At 46.9% G+C, this 27,955-nt stretch overlaps 1 protein-coding gene across 9 annotated transcripts in view; it reads right to left on the bottom strand.

Annotated features, from left to right (window-relative positions):
* EPHB2 (EPH receptor B2) overlaps positions 1-26,294 on the bottom strand; it is a 138,530-nt gene extending 112,236 nt beyond the window's left edge. For 6 of the 9 annotated variants that reach the window (XM_073570096.1, XM_073570097.1, XM_073570100.1 and 3 more), the window contains exon 1: positions 25,939-26,196. In XM_073570096.1, the coding sequence (XP_073426197.1) occupies positions 25,939-25,996 (58 nt within the window). In that variant the 5' untranslated portion in view covers positions 25,997-26,196. The other 3 variants (XM_073570094.1, XM_073570095.1, XM_073570099.1) reach the window with 2 other exon arrangements.
* Positions 26,295-27,955: the final 1,661 nt, after the last annotated feature.

Here is a 27,955-nt window from a genome sequence, read left to right as displayed (position 1 = left end):
TGAATACTACTTGTAGGCACTGTATATATATATATATATATATATATATATATATATATATATATACACACATACACACACTACCGTTCGAAAGTTTAGGGTCACTTAGAAATTTCCTAATTTTTTTAAAGAAAAGCACAGTTTTTTTCCGATGAAGCTAACAAAAATGATTCAGAAATACACTCTATACATTGTTAAATGTGTTAAATGAGTATTCTAGCTGCAAACATCTGGTTTGTAATGCAATATCTTCATAGGTGTATAGAGGCCCATTTCCAACAACCATCACTCTAGTGTTCTTATGGTACTGTGTTTGCTACCTGTGTAAGAAGGCTAATGGATGGTCAGAATACCCTTGAAAATCCTTGTGCAAGTATGTTAGCACAGCTGAAAACAGTTTGGCTGATTAGAGAACCTATAAACCTGACCTTCCTTTGAGCTACTTGTAAAATCTGGAGCATTACATTTGTTGGTTCCATTAAACTCTCAAACTCTCAATATGGCCAGAAAAAAAGAACTTTCATGTGAAACTCGACAGTCTATTCTTGTTCTTAGAAATGAAGGCTATGCCATGGGAGAAATTGTCAAGAAGCTGAAGATTTCCTACAACGGTGTGTACTACTCCCTTCAGAGGAGAACACAAACAGGCTCTAACCAGAGTAGAAAGAGAAGTGGGAGGCCCTGCTGCACAACAAGACAAGTACAATAGAGTCTGTAGTTTGAGAAATCGACGCCTCATAGGTCCTCAACTGGCAGCTTCATTAAATAACACACTCAAAAAGCCAGTGTCAACGTCTACAGTGAAGAGGCGACTCCGGTATGCTGGCCTTCAGGGCAGAGTGGCAAAGAAAAAGCCATATCTGAGACTGGCTAATAAAAGGAAAAGATTAATATGGGCAAAAGAACACAGACATTGGAAAGAGGAAGACTGGAAAAAAATTATTATGGACAAACAGATGAATCAAAGTTTGAGGTGTTTGGATCACACAGAAGAACATTTGTGAGACGGAGAGCAACTGAAAAGATGCTGGAAGAGTGACTGATGCCATCTGTCAAGCATGGTGGAGGTAATGTGATGGTCTGGGGTTGCTTTGAAGCTGGTAAAGTGGGAGATTTGTACAATGTAAAAGGGATTTTGAATAAGGAAGGCTATCATTCCATTTTGCAATGCCATGCCATACCCTGTGGACAGCTCTTGATTGGAGCCAATTTCATCCTACAACAGGACAATGACCCAAAGCACAACTCCAAATTATGGAAGAACTATTTAGGGAAGAAGCAGGCAGCTGGTTTTCTATCTGTAATGGAGTGGCCAGTGCAGTCACCAGATCTCAACCCCATTGAGCGGTTGTGAGAGCAGCTTGCCCGTATGGTACGCAAAAAGTGCCCATCTATTTTTCGAACCTTGTCAATGTGTGGACTAGATTCTCAATTCATTTGGCAACTCATTTGATTAATAAAAGTATGAGTTTTCATGTAAAACACAAAATTGTCTGGGTGACCCTAAACTTTCGAACAGTAGTGTATATCCACAGCTCCTCTCTGTAGTCACACGGTCTGTATATACTATATATCTACAAATCCTCTCTGTAGTCACACAGTCTGTATATTCTATATATCCACAGCTCCTCTGTAGTCACACACTCTGTATATACTATACAGCTCTGGCAAAATTAAGAGACCACTGCAAAATTTTCAGTTTGTCTGATTTTTCTCTTCATAGGTATATTTTTAAGTAAAATGTAAACTGCTCTTTTATTCTATAAACTACTGAAATGTCTTCGAATTTCCAAGCACTAAATTTTGTATTTATTTTCAGAAAATGAGAAATTGTCAAAAAAAAAAAAAAAAAGGGAGTGCTTCCAGACCTCAAATAATGCTAAGAAAACAAGTTCATAATCATTTAGAAACAACAATACTAATGTTTTAACTCAAGAAGAGTTCAGAAATCAATATTTTGTGGAATAACCATGATTTTTAATCACAGCTTTCATGTGTATTGGCATGCTTTCCACCATTCTTTCACACTGCTTTTGGGTGACCTTATGCCACTCCTGGTACACAAATTAAAGCAGTTCTTCTTTGTTTGATGGCTTGTAACTATCCATCTTCCTCTTGATTACATTCCGGATGTTTTCAATGGGGTTCAGGTCTGGGGATTGGGCTGGCCATGACAGGGATTTGATGTGGTGGTCCACACATTTATTGACCTAGCTGTGCAGCATGGCGCATTGTCCTGTTGGAAAAAACAGTCCTCAGAGGTTGGGAACATTGACTGAGCAGAAGGAATCAACTGTTTTTCCAGGATAACCTTGTTTGCGGCTTGAATCATACGTCCTTCGCAAAGATTAACCTGCCCAGTTCCAGCATTGCTGAAGCATCCCCAGATCATCACTGATCCTCCACCAAATTTCACAGTGGGTGCAAGACACTGTGGCTTATACGCCTCTCCAGTTCGTCTAACCCTTAGATGACCAGGCGTTGTGCAAAGCTGAAAATTAGACTCAGAGAAGTTTACCTTACTCCAGTCCTCTATGGTCCAATCCTTATGGTCTTTGGCAAATTTCAGCCGGACTCTCCTTTGCTTCTCATTGATGAAAGGCCTTTTTCCTAGCTTTACATGACTTGAGCCCTTCCTCTAGGAGCCTGTTACGAACTGTTCTTGCCGTGTGTGGACCAGTCCTGTGTGACACGGCCCGCAGGCCGGTAACTGAAACAACAAGACACGGGGGAAGGGGAAACAGATACAACTGTAGGCCCTGCAATAGGGAACGGGGGACGTGGAGACCTCCTGCACTCCCGAGTCAGTGTCCCTCACACTCCTAACGTTCCCTATACAGGCTCCTCACCTGTCGCCGATCAGGATACCTGTCACCCTAGCACACCCTACACCTATTCCTTACTAGGGAGCTGGGTGGTGCAGGCACTGGCCCCACCGCTGTACTAATACACACCAGGGAAAAATACAAACAGGGGAAACACCAAAACACTTATCTTGCTCTGCTGCAGCACCAGGCAGCAGAGTGCATCAACTGATTAACTTTTCGCAGTGGCTCGATACGTCAGAGCCAGCTGCCACCTTCACCATCTCACTCTGCTGCGGACAGCGGGCAGACAGAGTTCACACCAGTTTCAGCAGTGGCTCCAACCTTCCAGCCAGCTGCTCACTTCACCAGGTTTCTGCAGTGGCTTCAAACCTCAGCCAGCTGCTCCCTTCACCGTGGTTGGAATCCCAAAAAGACGCTATCACCAACCCCTGCTCATAGACCATGTGACCCTATATAGGAAAAGGGAATGGTCAAATGATCAGGGGCCAAAGCTGCAATAATCCCAGTGACCACCGGGGGCAAAAGGAACCCTGAGCAAACAGCTCAAAGAAAAAAAAGGTTACTTATACAAAAACCTGTCATAATCCAGCAAGGATCATGACACTGTGCACTTCACCCCAGCTGCCATTTGCCAATCCTTTTGCAGGTCACTTGATGTCATCTTGCGGTTGCTGAGTGACATTTGAATAAGATGACGGTCATCCTGGTCAGTGGAGAGTCGTTTTCGAGCTCTGCCGGTCTGTAGCTTTGTTGTCCCCAATGTCTGCTGCTTGACCTTGTTGTAATGGACTACCATCTTAGAAATTTTAAGGATGGAGGCAACTTGACACTCACTGTATCCCTCTGCTAGTAAAGCCAGAATTTAGCCCTTCTAGTAAAGCCAGAATGTAGCCCTTCTTTTTCTCAATCAAGACTTTTCTTTTCAATTCCTTTGGCATGGTTGAAAATTATTTTTTCATTCCTATTACTTTTGGGATATTCCTAGCACCTGTTTTGCCATCCAGCTTGTCCTATTGCAAGAAGATTGTGAACACCACAGCAGGGTTTTTTATACTTTCCTTCGTTAAATAAGATTTGGTTCAGGCGATCACCTAATCAGAAGCACATTAAGTAGAACGAGGTGTACTCTGGTTGGAATTCAACTGACACACTGGAATGGAATACCTGTCAGACATGTAGAGAAGCTGATTTTTATAAAACTGTGCAGTGGTCTCTTAACTTTTGCCAGAGCTGTATTTCCACAGCTCCTCTGTAATCACACGCTCTGTATATCCTACAGGGTGGGCCATTTCTATGGATACACCTAAATAAAATGGGTATGGTTGGTGATATCAACTTCCTGTTTAAGGCACATTAGTATATGGGAGGGGGGAAACTTTTCAAAATGGGTGGTGACCATGGCGGCTATTTTGAAGTCGGCCATTTTGAATCCAACTTTATTTTTTTCAATGGGAAGAAGGTCATGTGACACATAAAACTTATTGAGAATTTCACAAGAAAAACAATTGTGTGGTTTTAACATAACTTTATTCTTTCATGAGTTATTTACAAGTTTATGATCACTTATAAAATGTGTTCAAAGTGCTGCCATTTGTGTTGGATTGTCAATCCAACCCTCTTCTCCCACACTTGACACACTGATAGTAACACCGCAGAAGAAATGCTAGCACAGGCTTCCAGTATCCGTTGTTTCAGCTGCTGCACATCTCGTATCTTCACACCATAGACAATTGCCTTCAGATGACCCCAAAGATAAAAGTCTAAGGGGGTGAGATCGGGAGACCTTGGTGGCCATTCAACTGGCCCACGACGACCAAACCACTTTCCAGGAAACTGTTCATGTAGGAATGCTCGGACCTGACACCCATAATTGATGGAATGGTGTGGTATATGGGGTGCAAAGATAGTGGAGCCATTCTTCATCAATGGAAACCTCAATGCCACTAAATATCTGAAATTGTTACATGATGATGTATTGCCCTCTTTATGCACTGATGATGGCACGTTCCCCGAGTTTTTCCAGCAAGATGGTGCACCACCACATTATGGGTGTCAAATCCGAGGATTCCTACAAGGAATCTGACCCCCTTAGGCTAGCATTTCTTCTGCGCTGTTGCTATCAGTGTGTCAAGAGTGGGAGAAGAGGGTTGCATTGACAATCCAATACAATGGGCAGCACGTTGAGCACATTTTATAAGTGGTTATAAAGTTGTAAATAACTCATGAAAGAATAAAGTGACGTTAAAACCAAGCACACCATTGTTTTTCTTGTGAAATTTTCAATAAGTTTGATGTGTCACATGACCCTCTTCCAATTGGAAAAAAGTTGGATCAAAAATGGCCGACTTCAAAATGGCCACCATGGTCACCACCCATATCCAAAGATTCTCTGTAGTCACACGGTTTGTATAAACTACAGGGTGGGCCATCTATATGGATCCACCTAAATAAAATGGGTTGGTGATATCAACTTCCTGTTCATGGCAGATTAGTATATGGGAGGTGGAAGTTTTCAAGATGGGTGGTGACCATGGTGGCCATTTTGAGTCCAACTTTATTTTTTCAAATGGAAAGAGGGTCATGTGACACATCAAACTTAAAGATAAAAGTCTAAGGTGGTCAGATCGGGAGACCTTGGTGGCCATTCAACTGGCCCACGACGACCAATCCACTTTATCACCAACCATTCCCATTTTATTTAGGTGTATCCATATACAGTTAGGTCCATATATATTTGGACAGAGACAACATTTTTCTAATTTTGGTTCTAGATATTACCACAATGAATTTTAAACAAAACAATTCAGATGCAGTTGAAGTTCAGACTTTCAGCTTTCATTTGAGGGTATCCACATTAAAATTGGATGAAGGGTTTAGGAGTTTCAGCTCCTTAACATGTGCCACCCTGTTTTTAAAGGGACCAAAAGTATTTGGACAGAATAAATAATTGTAAATACAATGTTCATTTCTAGTACTTGGTTGAAAACCCTTTGTTGGCAATGACTGCCTGAAGTCTTGAACTCATGGACATCACCAGACGCTGTGTTTCCTCCTTTTTGATGCTCTGCCAGGCCTTCACTGCGGTGGTTTTCAGTTGCTGTTTGTTTGTGGGCATTTCTGTCTGAAGTTTAGTCTTGAACAAGTGAAATGCATGCTGAATTGGGTTGAGATCAGGTGACTAACTTGGCCATTCAAGAATATTCCAATTCTTTGCTTTAACAAACTCCTGGGTGGCTTTGGCTTTATGTTTTGAGTCATTGTCCATCTGTAGTATGAAACGACGACCAATCAGTTTGGCTGCATTTGGCTGGATCTGAGCACACAGAATGGCTCTGAATACATCAGAGTTCATTCGGCTGCTTCTGTCTTGTGTCACATCATCAATAAACACTAGTGACCCAGTGCCACTGGCAGCCATGCATGCCCAAGCCATCACACTGCCTCCGCCGTGTTTTACAGATGATGTGGTATGCTTTGGATCATGAGCTGTACCACGCCTTCACCATACTTTTCTCTTTCCATCATTCTGGTAGAGGTTGATCTTGGTTTCATCTGTCCAAAGAATGTTCTTCCAGAACTGTGCTGGCTTTTTTAGATGTTTTTTAGCAAAGTCCAGTCTAGCCTTTTGATTCTTGATGCTCATGAGTGGATTGCACCGTGCAGTGAACCCTCTGTATTTACTTTCATGCAGTCTTCTCTTTATGGTAGATTTGGATATTGATACACCTACCTCCTGAAGAGTGTTGTTCACTGGGTTGGCTGTTGTGAAGGGGTTACTCTTCACCATGGAGATTATTCTGCGAACATCCACCACTGTTGTCTTCCGTGGGCACCCAGGTCTTTTTGCAATGATGAGTTCACCAGTGCTTTCTTTCTTTCTCAGGATGTACCAAACTGCAGATTTTGCCATTCCTAATGTTGTAGCAATTTCTCGGATGGGTTTTTTCTGTTTTTGCAGCTTAAGGATGGCTTGTTTCACCTGCATGGAGAGCTCCTTTGACCACGTTTCCTTCAAAGCAAAATCTTCCAAATGCAAGCACCACACCTTAAATCAACTCCAGGCCTTTTATCTGCTAATTGAGAATGACATAACGAAGGGATTGCCCACACCTGTCCATGAAATAGCCTTGGAGTCAATTGTCCAATTACTTTTGGTCCCTTTAAAACAGGGTGGCACATGTTAAGGAGATGAAATTCCTAACCCCTTCATCCAATTTTAATGTGGATACCCTCAAATGAAAGCTGGAAGTCTGAACTTCAACTGCATCTGAATTGCTTTGTTTAAAATTCATTGTGGTAATGTCTGGAACCAAAATTAGAAAAATGTTGTCTCTGTCCAAATATATATGGACCTAACTGTAGATGGCCCACGCTGTATATAGCCACAGCTCCTCTCTGTAGTCACACGCCCTGTATATACTATATATCCACAGCTCCTCTCTGTAGTCACACGCCCTGTATATACTATATACCCACAGCTCCTCTCTGTAGTCACACGCCCTGCATATACTATATATCCACAGCTCCTCTCTGTAGTCATACGCTCTGTATGCACTCTATATCCACAGCTCCTTTCTGTAATTACAAAGTCTATATACACAGGTGCTTCTCACAAAATTAGAATATCATCAAAAAGTTAAGCCAATGAAAACCCAAAAATCATTATCCCAGTAAATTAGAATTAACAGAAACACCTGCAAAAGCTTCCTAAGGCTACGTCCAGACAGTCAGTAACCGGCAGCGCTTTAAACTCAGCACGTGTACGCAGCGTCCAACCCGCAGAGTTTACTGACCGTGGGAACATACCCTAAGCATTTAAAAGGATTCCTAAGTCTGTTTCATTAGACTCCACAATCATGGGGAAGACCGCTGACTTGACAGATGTCCAGAAGGCAGTCATTGACACACTCCACAAGGAGGGTAAGTCACAAAAGGTCATTGCTAAAGAATCTGGCTGTTTCAAGAGTGCTGTATCTAAGAATATTAATGGAAAGTTGAGTGGAAGGAAAAAGTGTGGTAGAAAAAGGTGCACAAGCAACCAGGACAACTGCAGCTTTGAAAGGATTGTTAAGAAAAGGCCATTCAAAAAATTGGGGGAGATTCACAAGGAGAGGACTGCTGCTGGAGTCATTGCTTCAAGAGCCAACACACACAGACATATCCAGGACATGGGCTACAAGTGTCGCATTCCTTGTGTCAAGCCACTCATGACCAATAGACAATGCCAGAAACGTCTTACCTGGGCCAAGGAGAAAAAGAACTGGACTATTGCTCAGTGGTCCAATGTGTTGTTTTCAGACTAAAATACATTTTGCATTTCATTTGGACATCAAGGTCCCAGAGTCTGGAGGAAGAGTGGAGAGGCCACAATCCAAGCTGCTTGAGGTCTAGTATGAAGTTTCCACAATCAGTGATGGTTTGGGGAGCATTGTCATCTGCTCGTGTAGGTCTACTGTGTTTTATCAAGACGAAAGTCAGCGCAGCCGTCTACCAGGAAATTTTAGAGCACTTCATACTTCCTTGTGCCGACAAGATTTTTGGAGATGGAAATTTCATTCTCCAGCAGGACTTGGCACTGCCCACACTGCCAAAAGTACCAATACCTGGTTTACAAAACAGTATCAATGCGCTTGATTGGCCAGCAAACTCGACTGACCTTAACCCCATAAAAAATCTATGGGGTATTGTCAAGAGGAAGATGAGAGACACCAGACCCAACAATGCAGACGAGCTGAAGGCTACTATCAAAGCAACCTGGGCTTCCATAACACCTCAGTAGTACCACAGGATGATCGCCTCCATGCCACGCCGCATTGATGCAGTAATTAATGTAAAGGGAGCCCCGACCAAGTATTGAGTGCAATTACTGAACGTACATTTCAGTAGGCCAACATTTCAGAATTTACAATCATTTTTCAAGCTGGTGTTATAACGTATTCTAATTTACTATGATAATGACTTTTGGGTTTTCATTGGCTGTAAGCCATAATCATCAACATTAACAGAAATAAACACTTGAAATAGATCACTTTGTGGGTAATGACTCTGTAATATATGAGTTTCACTTTTTGTATTGAAGAACTGAAATTCACTTTTTAATTATATTCTAATTTAGTGAGAAGCACCTGTATATACAGCTCCTCTCTGTAGTCAACCGATCTGTATATACTATACCACTCTGGCAAAAATTAAGAGACCACCACATCAAAACCCTGTCATAGGCAGCCCATTCTCCAGACCTGAACCCCATTGGAAACCTCTGGAATGTAATCAAGAGGATGATGGATAGTCAAAAGTCATCAAAGAAGAACTGCTTACATTTTTGAGCCAAAAGCAGTGTGACAGACTGGTGGAAAGCATGCCAAGACGCATGAAAGCTGTGACTAAAAATCATGGTTATTCAACAAAATATTGATTTCTGAACTCTTCCTGAGTTAAAAACATCAGTATTGTTGTTTCTAAATGATTATGAACTTGTTTTCTTTGCATTATTTGAGGTCTGAAAGCACTTTTTTTTTTGTTTGTTTTTTTATTTTGACCATTTTTCTTTGTCAGAAAAAAAAAATACAACATTTTTTGCTTGGAAATTCGGAGACATGTTGTCAGAAGTTTATAGAATAAAAGAGCAATTTACATTTTACTCAAAAATATAAAGAGAAAAATCAGACAAACTGAAAAAGTGGTCGCTTAATTTTTGCCAGATCTGTATATCCACAGCTCCTCTCGGTAGTCACACGCTCTGTATATAATGTATAGGCTGGAGTCACACTAACCTGCGAAAAATACGGTCAGTATTTTACATGCGTAATACGGATGACAGACCCCTAAACAGTGCTCCGTATGTCATCCGTAAGCAAGGTGTGGTCGCGTATTTTGCGCATGTCAGCATCCGTATGTAATCCGTATGGCATCCGTGTGGTGAGATTTTCTCGCAGGCTTGCAAAATGGACATATAATGGAGCCCTATGACAGTTTTAATAAAGAAATGAAAGAATAGATATAGACACATATATGTATGTATGTATTCTATGTGTCTATATCTATTCTTTCGTTTCTTTATTAGACCTGTCAGTGTGAGTTTACTGTATAGCGCACTGAATTGCCGGCTTTGCTAAAAGACACCGGGTGCGTATTTCTCGCAAGTCACACGTGTGGTCCGTGTGTAATCCGTATTTTTTGCGCACCCATAGACTTGCATTGGCATATTACGGGCGTAGTACGCTGACAATCGCAGCATGCTGCGAGTGGCACGGAGCGTAGAATACGGATGAGAAATATACGCCTGGTGCGAGGGACCCCATAGAAAATCATTTGTCCCTGTCTAATGCGTGCTTTTAGCGCCTCTCACTCTCCCGTATTCCTCGCCAGTGTGACCCCGGCCATACACAGCTCCTCTCTGTAGTCACACACTCTGTATATAATGTATACACAGCTCCACTCTGTAGTCACACGCTCTGTATATAATGTATACACAGCTCCTCTCTGTAGTCACACGCTCTGTATATAATGTATACACAGCTCCTCTCTGTAGTCACACGCTCTGTATATAATAATCTCTATATATAAAAATGAATATGTGTGTGTATCACCAAACAATCACGAAGCATCTTTCATTTCACCAGAGCTGTTCAAAAGAAGCTGAGCTGTGATTGGTTGCTATGAGCAACAGTTTTCCCACTTGACAACACCTCAGCAGACACTGACATCGTGGGAGAAAAATAGCATCCCTGGGAACATAAGTTCCCAGCCATTGTCTGCCCCCTGAAAGGAGCAGAGAGCACATGACAGAAATGAATCCCTCCTCCCGTGCCCATATCCCCATCACACATCCTCCATCCCGTAGGTACATCTTCCCTCGTAAAGGGATCATTGGTATGGAAGTCAGAGCAAATCCATCCAGCGCTTTGGTTTTGACCCCAGGCCTCTCTTAAAGGGATCCCCGGTATGGAAGTTAGGACAGTTCCACTCAGCTCTGTGGTTCTGACCCCAGGGTCTCTTAAAGGGATCATTGGTATGGAATTTTGGGCAAATCTACTATGTGCTTTGGTACTGACCCCAGGCCCTTCTTAAAGGGATCTCCGGTATAGAAGTCAGGGCAAATCCATCCAGCACTTTAATTCTGTCCCCAGGCCTCTCTTAAAGGGATCTCCTGTATGGAAGTTAGGACAAATCCCTCGGTGCTCCGATTCTGACCCCAGGGTTCTATTAAAGGGATCATTGGTATGGAAGTCAGGGCAAATCCACTCAGCGCTCTGGTTCTGATCCCAGGCTCTATTAAAGGGATATATTTATTTAGTTGAAGAGCCCGGCGGTGCCCGGGCATAGTACCTAACTGTGGGTCCCGCTGTCTTCCTTAACAGCCCCGCTCTCCACCCGCCATCACGCTCTCTCCTTCCGCAGCCCCGCTCTCTACCCGCCGTCCCGTTCTATCCCTCCGCAGCTGCGCTCTACATCCGTGTCCCGGTGTCCCTCCACTGCTGTCCCGCTCTCTCCCTCCGCAGCCCCGTCTCTTCGTCCACAGCCCTGCTCTCCCCCTCCGCAGCCCCGTCTCTTCGTCCACAGCCCTACTCTCCCGCTCTCTCCCTCCTCAGCCCTGCTCTCCCCGTCCACAGCCCCGTTCTCTTCCTTCACAGCCCTGCTCTCCCCGTCCACAGCCCCGTTCTCTTCCTTCACAGCCCTGCTCTCCCGCTCTCTCCCTCTACAGCCCCGCTGTCTTCCTTCCTCTACAGCCCCGCTCTCCATGCACCACACGAGGTGATGCCTGGACCATGAGAGAGAGGTGGACAAATTTTTCGCTTGGCCAGAGTGGGCGGAGCTAGAGCGGAGCTGCAGTGCATGTGATTGGGCGGCCTGCGGGGGTGTGGCCTAGCGCTGTAGTAGGCTGCAGTTGAAGCCAGGGACTAAATTTAGGCTTCCCCGGAGTGGGTTGCGCTGGCAAGAGTGGGCGGAGCTAGAGCGGAGCTGCAGCGCATGTGATTGGGCGGCCTGCGGGGGGCGTGGTCTAGCGCTGTAGTAGGCAGCAGTAGAAGCCAGGGACTAAATTTAGGCCGGGAAACTGCAGGGGAGAGGCGGCATAGCGCAGTTGGCGACGGGGAGCGCCGACTGAGACGGGACAGGGCTGAGAGGGTGCCGCACTATTCGGCCCCTGTCCTGAAGACTGTCTTCCTCCACAGTCCCGCTCTCCATGCACTGTCCTGCTGTATCCGTCCTCAGCCCTGCTCTCCATCCGCGTCCCACTCTGCTGCTTCGTGATTGGTTGGTGTCCCACGCTGCTGCTTCGTGATTGGTTGGTGATGCGCACACACACATATTCAGATTTATATATAGAGATAGAGATATATATAGCCACAGCTCCTCTCTGTAGTCACACGCTCTGTATATAATATATATCCAGAGCTCCTCTGTAGTCACATGCTCTGTATGTATATACTATATATTCACAGCTCCTCTCTGTTGTCACATGCTCTGTATATACTATATATATATATACATATACACACACACACACACACACACCCTTGTGTCCAGGCTTCTACTCACTTCTTCATATATACTTATCAGGTTGGTTTGACAACTTCGGTCCTTAACGAGTCTTCGCTGACGATCATTTACGTCATTTTCTACCACCTGTCCTGCACATAATACCTTACAAGAACCTTGGACATTTGTCCTCACTGTGGATGTTAGTCTTACTGGCCCATAATTACCTGGAAAAGAGCTGCAGCCATTGTGGAACTGTGCACTTAGATTTGTGCCTGTCGTTCGGACCAGCACCAGTCACTAGAGTGTCTACAGATTATCTACAGGGGAGCAGCAATAACTGAGCCAAGCTCCTTTAAGACTCTGGGATGCAGTATGTCAAAGCCAAGGCATGTTCACATCAATTTCATGCAGCTTAGTTTGGATCAGGCCTATCTGTAACCACCTGAGTATGATACCACAGACCCAATTAACATGGAAAAATGGCCAATATGGCAGCGCAGCCCGACCTGGCACTGCACTTGAGGAGGCCAGGCCAGCTCTTCATGGTAGTGCCGGAATTTAGGCCAGTCTTCAGAGGACACATTGACATCTCAGGACCGACACTCTCCAACTGAGTGTAGAGATGGACGCTGGCAACACTATGAAAACCACCACTGCCGCCCCCTACATGTACAGCGAGCCCACAGAGATGACAATGTCATGTCCTCCTCCACACTAGGTAATACCGCCACGTACCTAATGAGGCTCCACGTCGCCATAATTAATCCCAGCAGCAGCCTCTGCTCCCCCCTCACTGCTGACTATTAGACACAAGACCCTGCCAGAAGATAGCACGAGAAGCATGGCGGCAGCAGCTGCCAGCCACTCAGCCCCCACACTGCAGGGTCCCCCAAGACACTGCAGGGGGCACCCCACTACCCTCCGAGAAACTGCACTGGGAACCCAACCCCCAAAACACTACAGTGCAGGGGGTCCGCAAAGAATATTATCCTCATCTCAGAGGTCTGCAGACAATGTAGAACAATGGGATTCAGCAAAGCTCGCCTTCAGGGGTCCGGCTGCAGCCCCCGCCGCACAATGAGACAAAGCTGCGCCAGGACCTGACTGAACAAAGCACCAGACGTCTCACACACAGAGCGTGCTCAGAGACAGCTCCCAGCGCAGAGAGCGTGCTCAGAGACAGCTCCCAGCGCGCTCAGAGACAGCTCCCAGCGCGCTCAGAGACAGCTCCCAGCGCGCTCAGAGACAGCTCCCAGCGCAGAGAGCGCGCTCAGAGACAGCTCCCAGCGTAGAGAGCGCGCTCAGAGACAGCTCTCAGCGCAGAGAGCGCGGTCAGATACAGCTCCTAGCGCAGAGAGCACTCAGATACAGCTCACAGAGCAGAGAGCGCGCTCAGAGACAGCTCACAGCGCAGAGAGCGCGCTCAGAGACAGCTCACAGCGCAGAGAGCGCGCTCACAGACAGCTCACAGCGCAGAGAGCGCGCTCACAGACAGCTCACAGCGCAGAGAGCGCGCTCACAGACAGCTCACAGCGCAGAGAGCGCGCTCAGACAGCTCACAGCGCAGAGAGCGCGCTCACAGACAGCTCACAGCGCAGAGAGCGCGCTCACAGACAGCTCACAGCGCAGAGAGCGCGCTCACAGACAGCTCACAGCGCAGAGAGCGCGCTCACAGACAGCTCACAGCGCAGAGAGCGCGCTCACAGCGCAGAGAGCGCGCTCACAGACAGCTCCTAGCACAGAGAGCGCGCTCACAGACAGCTCACAGCGCAAAGAGCGCGCTCACAGACAGCTCACAGCGCAGAGAGCGCGCTCACAGACAGCTCACAGCGCAGAGAGCGCGCTCAGAGACAGCTCACAGCGCAGAGAGCGTGCTCAGACAGCTCACAGCGCAGAGAGCACGCTCAGAGACAGCTCACAGCGCAGAGAGCGCGCTCAGAGACAGCTCACAGCGCAGAGAGCGCGCTCAGAGACAGCTCACAGCGCAGAGAGCGCGCTCAGAGACAGCTCACAGCGCAGAGAGCGCGCTCAGAGACAGCTCACAGCGCAGAGAGCACGCTCAGAGACAGCTCACAGCGCAGAGAGCGCGCTCAGAGACAGCTCACAGCGCAGAGAGCGCGCTCAGAGACAGCTCACAGCGCAGAGAGCGCGCTCAGAGACAGCTCACAGCGCAGAGAGCGCGCTCAGAGACAGCTCACAGCGCAGAGAGCGCGCTCAGAGACAGCTCACAGCGCAGAGAGCGCGCTCAGAGACAGCTCACAGCGCAGAGAGCGCGCTCAGAGAGAGATAGCTCCCAGTGCCAAGAGAGAAAGCAGGAGGGACTCTCCTAGGGCAAAAAGCGAGAGCAGACAGAGGAAAACTTTACAAACACTTAACAAGACAGAAGTGCAAGGTGTTCAGAGAAACGGCCAAGGTGAGGAAGCTGAGCCCGACCACCACTGAGCAAGACACAGGAGTACAAGGAGTTCAGTGCTCAGACACGACCGAGGGGAGGAGGCCGAGCCCGACCACCATTGAGCAAGACATAGAACTACAAGGCGCTCAAAGACACAGCTGAGGTGAGGAGGCCGAGCCAAACCACCACTGAGCAAGACACAGAAGTACAAGGTGTTCAGTGCTCAGAGAGACGACCGAGGTGAGGAGGCCGAGCCCGACCACTACAGAGCAAGACACAGATGTACAAGGTGTTCAGCACTCAGAGACACGACCGAGGTGAGGCCAAGCCCGACCACGACTGAGCAGGACACAGAACTACAAGGTGCTCAAAGACACAGGCGAGGTGAGGAGGCCGAGGCAAACCACCACTGAGCAAGACACTGAAGTTCAAGGTATTCAGTACTCAGACACATCCAAGGAGAGGAGGCTGAGCCTGACCACCACTGAGCAAGACACAGAAGTACAAGGTGCTCAAAGACACAGCCGAGGTGAGGAGGCTGAGGCAACCCACCACTGAGCAAGACACAAAAGAACGAGGTGTTCAGTGCTCAGACACCGCCAAGGAGAGGAGACTGAGCCTGACCACCACTGAGCAAGACACAGAAGTACAAGGTGCTCAAAGACACAGCCATGGTGAGGAGGTCGAGCCAAACCACCACTAAGCAGGCCGAGCCAAACCACCACTGAGCAAGACACAGAAGTACAAGGTGTTCAGTGCTCAGACACGGCCAAGGAGAGGAGGCTGAGTCTCACCACCACTGAGCAAGACAAAGAAGTACAAGGTGTTCAGTGCTCAGACACGACCGAGGTGAGGAGGCCGAGCCCGACCACTACAGAGCAAGGCACAGATGTACAAGGTGTTCAGTGCTCAGAGACAAGAACGAGGGGAGGAGGCCGAGCCCATCCACCACTAAGCAAGACACATAAGTAAGCTAGTTTCACACAAGTGTATGGAGGAGCTGTGGAGGGATGAGGACTTCCTCCGTGAAGCTTCGCCCACGGCCACACCTCCTCCGTTTAGCTCCGCCTCCGTCGGCATGCGGCCTGCATACCCTATCTTTAGTATTGGGTACGCAAGCCATGCCGATGTATGCGGAAGCCTCCGCATGCATCGTTTTGACGGTGCGGCGAAAGCACCAAAGTGCAACTCGTTGCTTTCGGCGCAGGTCGCGGCACGGTCAAAACGAAGCATGAGGAGGCTTCCGCATACATTGGCATGGCCTGCGTACCCAATACTAAAAAACTTCACCAAAAAAGAAATACAAATGGCACTCACCGGTTAAAATCTTCTTTATTCTATTTCTTTAAAACATCGGCATAGGGAGGATGGGAGCATCCTCACATCGGCATAGGGAGGATGGGAGCATCCTCACATCGGCATAGGGAGGATGGGAGCATTTTCACATCGGCATAGGGAGGATGGGAGCATCCTCACATCGGCATAGGGAGGATGGGAGCATCCTCCCTATGCCGATGTTTTAAAGTAATAGAATAAAGAAGATTTTAACCGGTGAGTGCCATTTGTATTTCTTTTTTGGTGAAGTTGTTGTGCCTATTGCTTTGGAGTGGCACCCCGGTCTATGGAGAAGTTCTTATACTGCACGCACTTTAAGGGTACGTGCACACGCTGCGGAATCCGCTGCGGATTAATCCGCACGGATTTTGCAAAAACCGCAGATAATCCGCAGGTCCAAAGACCTGCGGATTATCTGCGGTTTTGCCTGCGGTTTGGTCCTGCGGATTCACTATCTCCACAATGGTGGAGATAGGAACCCGCAGCGGTTTCCGCAGAAAGAATTGACATGCAATTCTTTCTGCGGATTCAAAACCGCAGCAAATCCGAGCGGTTTTTTCCGCAGCGTCGGCACAGCGTTTTTTTTTTCCCATTCAAATGAATGGTACTGTACACCGCAGCTAAAACTGCTGCGTGTCCGCAGCGGCCAAAACCGCTGCGGAAACGCAGCGGAATCCGCAGCGTGTGCACACAGCCTTAGGCGGCAGTTCACACAGACATGTGCACAATTAATTCATTTTCTTGCTGTGTGGATTAATTCCTGGTTGGAGGTACCCAATGCTAAAGATAAGGTAAACAGGCCGCATACCGACAGAGGCGGAGCTGACCGGAAGAGGTGCGGCCGTGGGTGGAGATTGACGAAGGAGGTCCGCATCCCTCCGCAGCTCCTCCATACGCTAGTGTGAAACTAGCCGTTCAAAAGTGTTAAGTGCTCAGAGACACTGCCAAGGTGAGGAGGCTGAGCCCGACCACCACTGAGCAAGAGATAGAAGACAAGCTGCTCAATGCTCAGAGACAGAGCCGAGCTGAGGAGGCCAAGCCGGACCACCACTGAGCAAGACAGAGAAGTACAAGGAGCACAGTGACACGGCCGAGGTGAGGAGACCGAGCCCAACCACCAGTGAGCAAGACACAGAAGTACAAGGTGCTCAGTGCTCAGAGACATGACCGAGGTGAGGAGGCTGAGCCCGACCACCACTAAACAAGACTCAGAAGTACAAGGTGCTCAGTGCTCAAAGACATGGATGAGGTGAGGAGGCCGAGCCCAGTCAGTACTGAGCAAGACACAGAAGAGAAATGTCAGTACTGGGCCGACAAATATGTGATACAGATTGTTCCTGGGTTTTAAGGACTGATGAGATGAGACGTCTGTGGACAGAACAGATGGAAAGGCCGGATCAGTGCTGGACACAGACCTCCGTCTCCATCAGACACAGGTGAGGATGAGGTGGGTGCTGCTATGGGTGGGATTATTACAGAGAAGGCTCGCTGGTACTTTTTGGTTGAAGATGGATCAGAATCAGCTCCCAAAACTCCTGCCGGAGATGAGAGGACGCTTTCTCCCAGCAGTGGAGCAAGAATAAGTCTGGTGTATGATCCCGTCCCCTGTATATCCCTGATCCATTTACAGCTCCTCTCCCCTATATATAATCCCCACATACAACTCCTCTGCTCTATATATAACTCCCACATACAGCTCCTCTCCCGTATACATAAACCTCATATATGTCTCCTCTCCACCTATATATAACCCAATATACCGCTCCTCTCCATATCACCTATATATAACCCAATATACCGCTCCTCTCCATATCACCTATATATAACCCAATATACCACTCCTCTCCATATATATATATATATATATATATATATATATATATATATATATATATATACAGGGGTTCGACAAAATAATGGAAACACCTAACGTTTTGGCATCATAATCTTCGAACATGTTATAAACATGCAAACCGTGACATATGGTAATGTTTTGTAGTTGATTATTTGTGTTATGTGATATGTGTATGTAAATTAACTGTTTGTTTTGCAGAATTGTAAGATGAGAACCTGATACCAATGGCAGACGTCTCAGATTTTCAAAGACGACAAATTGTCGGTGCTTGTATGGCAGGCGCTAGTGTAACAGAAAGTGCCTGAATGCTTGGCGTGTCAAGAGGTACTGTCTCCAAAGTGATGACTGCGTTTGAAAGAAGGAAAAACGTCTGCAGCAAAGCACAGGTCCGGCCAAAAGTCGAAGTTGACAGAGACCGTCGGACTCTAAAGCGAATTGAGAGGATCCCAAGATCACGGCTCCGAATATCACTGCTGAGCTCAATGAACACCTACAGAACCCAGTTTCCACGAAAACTGTTCATCGGGAGCTGCACAAATCTGGATTCCACGGAAGAGCTGCAATTAGAAAACCGCTGCTCAATGACAAATGTTTCCAAGCGCTTAGAGTGGTGCAGAAACCTCCAGAATTGGTCCCTCGAGCAGTGGAAACATGTGATGTTCTCAGACGAATCATAGTTTACCCTCTTTCCGACCTAGTGCACGTTTGGAGACAGCCGAAAGAAGCATTCCATCCAGACTGCCTTCTCCCAAACATAAAACATGGTGGAAGTTCTGTGATGATTTGGGGTATTTCGTGGAGATCCACCAGGCCAATGATATCCCTTCATGGAAGAATTAGCAGCCGCGATTATTTAGGTGACCAAGAGCATCCTATGGTTCAAGCACTGTTGCCGGAGGGGAACGCCATCTTTCAGGGTGATAATGCAACCAATTCATGCAGCTAGAATCGTTAAAGCATGGCATGAGGAACATTGTAATGAAGTTGAGCATCTCATCTGGCCCCCACAATCCCCAGACCTCAACATTGGGCATTTATGGCCGATTTTAGAGATTCAAGTTAGACGTCGATGTCCGCCTCCATAGTCGCTCAAAGACCTGGAGGGTGTTTTAACTGAAGAACGGGCTAAAATTCCTTTGGAAACAATTCACACCTTGTATGAATCCATACCTCGGAGAATTGAGGCTGTAATCGCCGCAAAAGGTGGACCTACACCACACTAAACTAACTTTTGTTGATGTTTCCAGGTGTTTCCATTATTTTGTCTAACCCTATATGTATATATATATATATATATACACACACACACACACACACACTCCATATACTGTTCCTCTCCCCCTATATAACCTCCATATACAGATCCTTTCCCCTCATATACCACTCCTCTCCCCTGTATAACCCCCACATACAACTCCTCTCCTCTATATATAACCCCCACATACAGCTCTCCTCTCCCCTAAATATAACCCCCATATACAGCTCCTCTTTCCCTATATATAACCCCCACATACAGCTACTCTTCCCCTATATATAACCCCCACATACAGCTCCTCTTTCCCTATATATAACCCCCACATACAGCTCCTCTCCCGTATATATAACCCCCACATACAGCTCCTCTCCCCTAAATATAACCCCCACATACAGCTCTTTCCCTATATATAACCCCCACATACAGCTACTCTTCCCCTATACAGCTCCAGCAAAAATTAAGGGACCACTGCAGTTTTATAAAAATCAGCTTCTCTACATGTCTGACAGCCATTCCATTCCAGTGTCAGTTGAATTCCAACCAGAGTACACCTCATTCTACTTAATGTGCTTCTGATTAGGTGAACCAAATCTTATTTAAAGGGAATGTGGCACCTCTTTTTGGCGCGGTATTTAAATGACCTGGGTCCGGTCCAATGGGTGGTGTTTCGTATCCTTTCCTCCACCCCTCCTTGGCCGCTGTCCGCAATATTTCTGGGAATTTCCATACTTGGCCTCCATATTACGCGCGTGCGCATTGCAACTGAACTCGTACACGCGCACTATGCTTTGCCCAACTGCGGGCAAAGCCGAAAAGCATTAGTGCGCATGCGCCAGTGAACTATGCCCCGGAACACAGCGAAATACTTCCCGGACATAGTTCAGCTTTGCCCAACACCTGGTCGTCTAATGGTTAGACGGAGACCTGGAGAGGCGTACAAGCTACAGTGTCTTGCACCCACTGTGAAACTTGGTGGAGGATCGGTGATGATCTGGGGATGCTTCAGCAAGGCTGGAATTGGGCAGGTTAATCTTTGCGAAGGACGTATGAATCAAGCCGCATACAAGGTTATCCTGGAAACACAGTTGATTCCGTGTGCTCAGGCAATGTTCCCCAACTCTAAGGATTAGTTTTTCCAGCAGGACAATGCGCCATGAAACACAGCTAGGGCAATCAATGTGTGGATGAAGGACCACCACATCAAATCCCTGTCATGGCCAGCCCAAACTCCAAACCTGAGTGGCATAAAGGTCACCCAAAAGCAGTGTGACAGACTGGTGGAAAACATGCCAAGACGCATGAAAGCTGTGATTAAACATCATGGTTTTTCCACAAAATATTGATTTCTGAACTCTTCCTGAGGTAAAACATTAGTGCTGTGGTTTATAAATGATTATGAACTTGTTTTCATTATCTGAGGTCTGCAAGCACTGCATTTTATTGTTATTTTGACCATTTCTCATTTTCTGAAAATAAATACAAAATTTAGTGCTTGTAAATTCAAAGACATGTTGTCAGTAGTTTATAGAATAAAAGAGCAATTTACATTTTACTAAAAAATATACCTATAAAGAGAAAAATCAGACAAACTGAAAATTTTGCAGCTCCTCCCTCCTATATATAATCACCATATACAGCTCCTCTCTCCTATATAACCCCCACATACAGCTCCTCACCACTATATATAACCCCTACATACAGCTCCTCTCCAATATATATAACCCCGCATATACAGCTCCTCTCCCCTGTATATAACCCCCATATACAGCTCCTCTCCCCTACATATAACCCCCATATACAGCGCCTCTCCCCTATATATAACCCCCATATAGATGACACAGCTCCTCTCCCCTATATATATATATGTATAAAACCACCACATACAGCTCCTCTCCCCTATATATAACCCCCATATAGATTATACAGCTCCTCTCCCCTATATATATAACCTCCATACAGCTCCTGTCCCCTATATATATAACCACCATATACAGCTCCTCTTCCCTATAAATAATCCCCACATACAGCTCCTCTCCCCTATATATAACCCCCCACATACAGCTCCTCTCCCATATATAAAACCCTCATATACAGCTCCTCTCCCCTATATATAATCCCCATATACAGCTCCTCTCCCCTACATATGACCCATATACAGCTCCTCTCTCCTATATATGATCCTATATACAGCTCCTCTCCACTACATATGATCCCATATACAGCTCCTCTCCCCTATATATGATCCCATATGCAGCTCCTCTCCCCTATATATAACCCCATATACAGCTCCTGACACCTATATATAATCCCCATATACAGCTCCTATCCCCTATATATTACCCCCACATACAGCTCCTCTTCCCCTATATATAATCCCCATATACAGCTCCTCTCCCCTATATAACCCCCATATACAGCTCCTCTCCCCTATATATAACCCCACATAAAGCTCCTCTCCCCTATAACTCCCACATACAGGTCCTCTCCACTATATATATAACCCCCACATACAGCTCCTCTCCACTATATATAATCCCCACATACAGCTCCTCTTCCCTATATATAATCCCCACATACAGCTCCTCTTCCCTATATATAATCCCCACATACAGCTCCTCTTCCCTATATATAATCTCCACATACAGCTCCTCTTCCCTATATATAATCCCCACATACAGCTCCTCTCCGCTATATATAACCCCCATATACAGCACCACTCCCCTATATATAACCCCATATAGATGATACAGCTCATCTCCTATATATATATAACCACCACATACAGCTCCTGTCCCCTATATATATAACCACCATATACAGCTGCTCTCACCTATATATAATCCTCATATACAGCTCCTCTCCCCTATATATATATATAATCCCCACATACAGCTCCCCTCCCCTACATATAATCCCCATATACAGCTCCTCTCCCCTATATATGACCCATATACAGCTCCTCTCTCCTATATATGATCCTATATACAGCTCATCTCCCCTATATATGACCCATATACAGCTCCTCTCTCCTATATATGATCCCATATACAGCTACTCCCCTATAAATGATCCCATATGCAGCTCCTCTCCCTATATATAACCCCTATATATAATCCCCAATATACAGCTCCTCTCCCCTATATAATCCCCACATACAGTTCCCCTCCCCTATATATAACCCCCACATTCAGCTCCTCTCCTCTATACATAACCCAATTCCAAGGCCATCAGAGACAAGATCGTGGAGGGTCACAAGGCTGGCAAGGGGTACAAAACCCTTTCCAAGGAGTTGGGCCTACCTGTCTCCACTGTTGGGAGCATCATCCGGAAGTGGAAGGCTTATGGAACTACTGTTAGCCTTCCACGGCCTGGACAGCCTTTGAAAGTTTCCTCCCGTGCCGAGGCCAGGCTTGTCCGAAGAGTCAAGGCTAACCCAAGGACAACAAGGAAGGAGCTCCGGGAAGATCTCATGGCAGTGGGGACATTGGTTTTAGTCAATACCATAAGTAACGTACTCCACCGCAATGGTCTCCGTTCCAGACGAGCCCGTAAGGTACCTTTACTTTCAAAGCGTCATGTCAAGGCTCGTCTACAGTTTGCTCATGATCACTTGGAGGACTCTGAGACAGACTGGTTCAAGGTTCTTTGGTCTGATGAGACCAAGATCGAGATCTTTGGTGCCAACCACACACGTGACGTTTGGAGACTGGATGGCACTGCATACGACCCCAAGAATACCATCCCTACAGTCAAGCATGGTGGTGGCAGCATCATGCTGTGGGGCTGTTTCTCAGCCAAGGGGCCTGGCCATCTGGTCCGCATCCATGGGAAGATGGATAGCACGGCCTACCTGGAGATTTTGGCCAAGAATCTCCGCTCCTCCATCAAGGATCTTAAGATGGGTCGTCATTTCATCTTTCAACAAGACAACGACCCAAAGCACACAGCCAAGAAAACCAAGGCCTGGTTCAAGAGGCAAAAAATCAAGGTGTTGGAGTGGCCTAGTCAGTCTCCTGACCTTATCCCAATTGAAAACTTGTGGAAGGAGCTCAAGATTAAAGTCCACATGAGACACCCAAAGAACCTAGATAACTTGGAGAAGATCTGCATGGAGGAGTGGGCCAAGATAACTCCAGAGACCTGTGCCGGCCTGATCAGGTCTTATAAAAGACGATTATTAGCTGTAATTGCAAACAAGGGTTATTCCACAAAATATTAAACCTAGGGGTTGAATAATAATTGACCCACACTTGTATGTTTAAAATTTAACTGAGCAACATAACTTTTTGGTTTGTAAGATTTATGCATCTGTTAATAAATCCTGCTCTTGTGTGAAGTTTGAAGGCTCTAACTTATTTGCATCTTATCAAACCTGCTAAATCTGCAGGGGGTTGAATACTACTTGTAGGCACTGTATGATACCATATACAGCTCCTCTCCCCTATATATAACCCCACATAAAGCTCCTCTCCCCTATATATAACCCCAACATACAGCTCCTCTCCACTATATATATATATATATATATAACCCCCACATACAGCTCCTCTCCACTAAATATAACCCCCACATACAGCTCCTCTCCACTATATATAACCCCGCATATACAGCTCCTCTATACAGCTCCTCTCCCCTATATATAATCACCACATACAGCTCCTCTCCCCTATATAACCCCCACATACAGCTCCTCTCCCCTATAATCCCCATATACAGCTCCTCTCGCCCATATATAATCCCCACATACAGCTCCTCTCCCCTATATATAATCCCCATATACAGCTCCTCTCCCCTATATATAATCCCCATATACAGCTCCTCTCTCCTATATATGATCCCATATACAGCTCATTTCCCCTATATATGATCCCATATACAGCTCCTCTCCCTATATATGATCCCATATACAGCTCCTCTCCCTATATATAATCCCATATACAGCTCCTCTCCCCTATATATAATCCCCATATACAGCTCCTCTCCCTATATATAATCCCCATATACAGCTCCTCTCCCCTATATATGATCCCATATACAGCTCCTCTCCCAATATATATAACCTCCACATACAGCTCCTCTCCCCTATATATAACCTCCACATACAGCTCCTCTCCCCTGTATATGATCCCATATACAGTTCCTCTTCCCTATATATAATCCCCATATACAGCTCCTCTCGCCTATATATAATCCCCACATACAGCTCCTCTCCCCTATATATAATCCCCATATACAGCTCCTCTCTCCTATATATGATCCCCATATACAGCTCCTCTCTCCTATATATGATCCCATATACAGCTCCTCTCACCTATATATGATCCCACATAAAGCTCCTCTCCCCTATATATGATCCCATATACAGCTCCTCTCCCCTATATATGATCTCATATACAGCTCCTCTCCCCTATATATGACCCCATATACAGCTCCTCTCCCCTATATGATTCCATATACAGTTCCTCTTCCCTATATATGATCCCATATACAGCTCCTCTTCTCCTATATATAACCTCCACATAAAGCTCCTCTCCCCTATATATGATCCCATATACAGCTCCTCTCCCCTATATATGATCTCATATACAGCTCCTCTCCCCTATATATGATCTCATATACAGCTCCTCTCCCCTATATATGACCCCATATACAGCTCCTCTCCCCTATATATGACCCCATATGCAGCTCCTCTCCCCTATATGATTCCATATACAGTTCCTCTTCCCTATATATGATCCCACATACAGCTCCTCTCCCCTATATATAACCTCCACATAAAGCTCCTCTCCCTATATATGATCCCATATACAGTTCCTCTTCCCTATATATGATCCCATATACTGCTCCTCTTCTCCTATATATAACCTCCACATAAAGCTCCTCTCCCCTATATATGATCCCATATACAGCTCCTCTCCCCTATATATGAGCTCATATACAGCTCCTCTCCCCTATATATGATCTCATATACAGCTCCTCTCCCCTATATATGACCCCATATACAGCTCCTCTCCCCTATATATGACCCCATATGCAGCTCCTCTCCCCTATATGATTCCATATACAGTTCCTCTTCCCTATATATGATCCCACATACAGCTCCTCTCCCCTATATATAACCTCCACATAAAGCTCCTCTCCCTATATATGATCCCATATACAGCTCCTCTTCCCCTATATATAACCTCCTCATACAGCTCCTCTCCCCTATATATAACCTCCACATACAGTTCCTCTCCCCTATATATGATCCCATATACAGCTCCTCTTCCCCTATATATAACCTGCACATACTGCTCCTCTCCCCTATATATGATCCCATATACTGCTCCTCTCCCCTATATATGATCCCATATACAGCTCCTCTTCCCCTATATATAACCTCCTCATACAGCTCCTCTCCCCTATATATAACCTCCACATACAGTTCCTCTCCCCTATATATGATCCCATATACAGCTCCTCTTCCCCTATATATAACCTGCACATACTGCTCCTCTCCCCTATATATGATCCCATATACAGCTCCTCTTCCCCTATATATAACCCCCAAATACTGCGCCACTCCCCTATACATAACCCCCATATAGATACAGCTCCTCTCCCATATAAATATATATATATAATCACCATATACAGCTCCTCTCCACTATATATAACCCCCATATACAGCTCCTCATCCCTATATATAACCCCCCACATAGATGATACAGCTCCTCTCCTCTATATATGACCCCCACATACAGCTCCTCTCCCCCACACCGTCCCGCTCCCTCCCGTTTCTCACCTTCCACAGCCCGGGTCAGGGGCAGCAGCAGGCACACGATGATCCCGCTCAGAGCCATGCCGTGCCGGGAGCGGAGCTCACATCAGTGCGGGGGCCCCGGGAGCGCAGCATGCAGGGGCCCGAGCTGACCGACGCCGCGACAACCATGAGACTGAGGGGAGAGGGGAGACGGCGGAGGACCCGAGGCGGAGTGCACCACTCAGCGCCTGCACGGGGGGCCACGTACACACCGACACTCCCCACTGTGTACCGGTCCTGCTCCACACCTGACAATACTAGGAAACCGGTCAGCAAGAGGTCACAGCAGCCACAACTCCCCACACCGCGCCACTGTCCGAAAAAAACGTCCGCACCACAACGACCACCCCTTCCAGCAAATGGACTCGTCCAGACCTGTCAATCAAGAGACAAGCCGAGATTTCATCGGAAGAAAGAAAAGAGGAGAATAAAGGGGGAGACACAGGGGTGTACCAGGAGAGACGGGGGAGACAGGGGTGTACCAATAGAGACGCAGGGGTGTACCAGAAGAGACGAAGAGGATAGGGGTGTACCAGGAGAGACACGGGTGTGCCAGAAGAGACGCGGAGGACAGGGATGTGCCAGGAGAGACACGGGTGTACTAGAAGAGACTCGGGAGACAGGGGTGTACCAGGAGAGACGGGAGGATAGAGGTGTACCAGGAGAGACACAGAGATGTACCAGGAGAGACGGGGTGTACCAGAAGAAACACAGGGGAGTACCAGGAGAGACAGGGAGGACAGGGGTTGTACCAGGAGAAACACAGAGGTGTACCAGGAGAGACAGTGGTGTAACCAGGAGAGACGGTGGAGACAGGGGTGTATCAGGAGAGACACAGAGGTGTACCTGGAAAAAACGGGTGTACCAGGAGAGACGGGGGAGACGTGTGTACAAGGAAAGACACGGGTGTACCAGGAGAGACAGGAGTGTACCAGGATAGACACGGGTGTACCAGAAGAGACGGGGAGGACAGAGGTGTTGTACCATGAGAGACACAGAGGTGTACCAGGACAGACACAGAGGTGTACCAGGAGAAACACAGGGGAGTACCAGGGAGACAGGGGTGTACCAGGAGAGACACAGGGGTGTGCCAGGAGAGACGGGGAGGACAGGGGTGTACCAGGAGAGACAGAGATACCAGGAGAGACGGGGTATACCAGGAGAAACACAGGGGAGTACCAGGAAAGACAGGGAGGACAGGGGTTGTACCAGGAGAGATGGGGTGTACCAGGAGAAACACAGAGGTGTACCAGGAGAGACAGTGGTGTAACCAGGAGAGACAGTGGAGACAGGGGTGTATCAGGAGAGACACAGAGGTGTACCAGGAGAGACGGGTGTACCAGGAGAGACGGGGGGAGACGTGTGTACAAGGAAAGACACGGGTGTACCAGGAGAGACGGGGGAGACAGGAGTGTGCCAGGAGAGACGGGGAGGATAGAGGTGTACCAGGAGAGACACAGAGATGTACCAGGAGAGACGGGGTGTACCAGAAGAAACACAGGGGAGTACCAGGAGAGACAGGGAGGACAGGGTTGTACCAGGAGAAACACAGAGGTGTACCAGGAGAGACAGTGGTGTAACCAGGAGAGACGGTGTGTATCAGGAGAGACACAGAGGTGTACCTGGAAAAAACGGGTGTACCAGGAGAGACGGGGGAGACGTGTGTACAAGGAAAGACACGGGTGTACCAGGAGAGACGGGGAGACAGGAGTGTACCAGGATAGACACAGGGGTGTACCAGAAGAGACGGGGAGGACAGAGGTGTACCAGGAGAGACACAGAGGTGTACCAGGACAGACACAGAGGTGTACCAGGAGAAACACAGGGGAGTACCAGGGAGACAGGGGTGTACCAGGAGAGACACAGGGATGTGCTAGGAGAGACGGGGAGGACAGGGGTGTACCAGGAGAGACGGGGTGTACCAGGAGAAACACGGGAGTACCAGGAGAGACAGGGAGGACAGGGGTTGTACCAGGAGAGACGGGGTGTACCAGGAGAA

This window comes from Dendrobates tinctorius, unplaced genomic scaffold, assembly GCF_039654945.1.
Source record: "Dendrobates tinctorius isolate UK_male_01 unplaced genomic scaffold, ASM3965494v1 ptg000028l, whole genome shotgun sequence".
Classification (NCBI taxonomy): Eukaryota; Metazoa; Chordata; class Amphibia; order Anura; family Dendrobatidae; genus Dendrobates; species Dendrobates tinctorius.
This window is presented reverse-complemented; position numbering and strand designations above follow the sequence as displayed.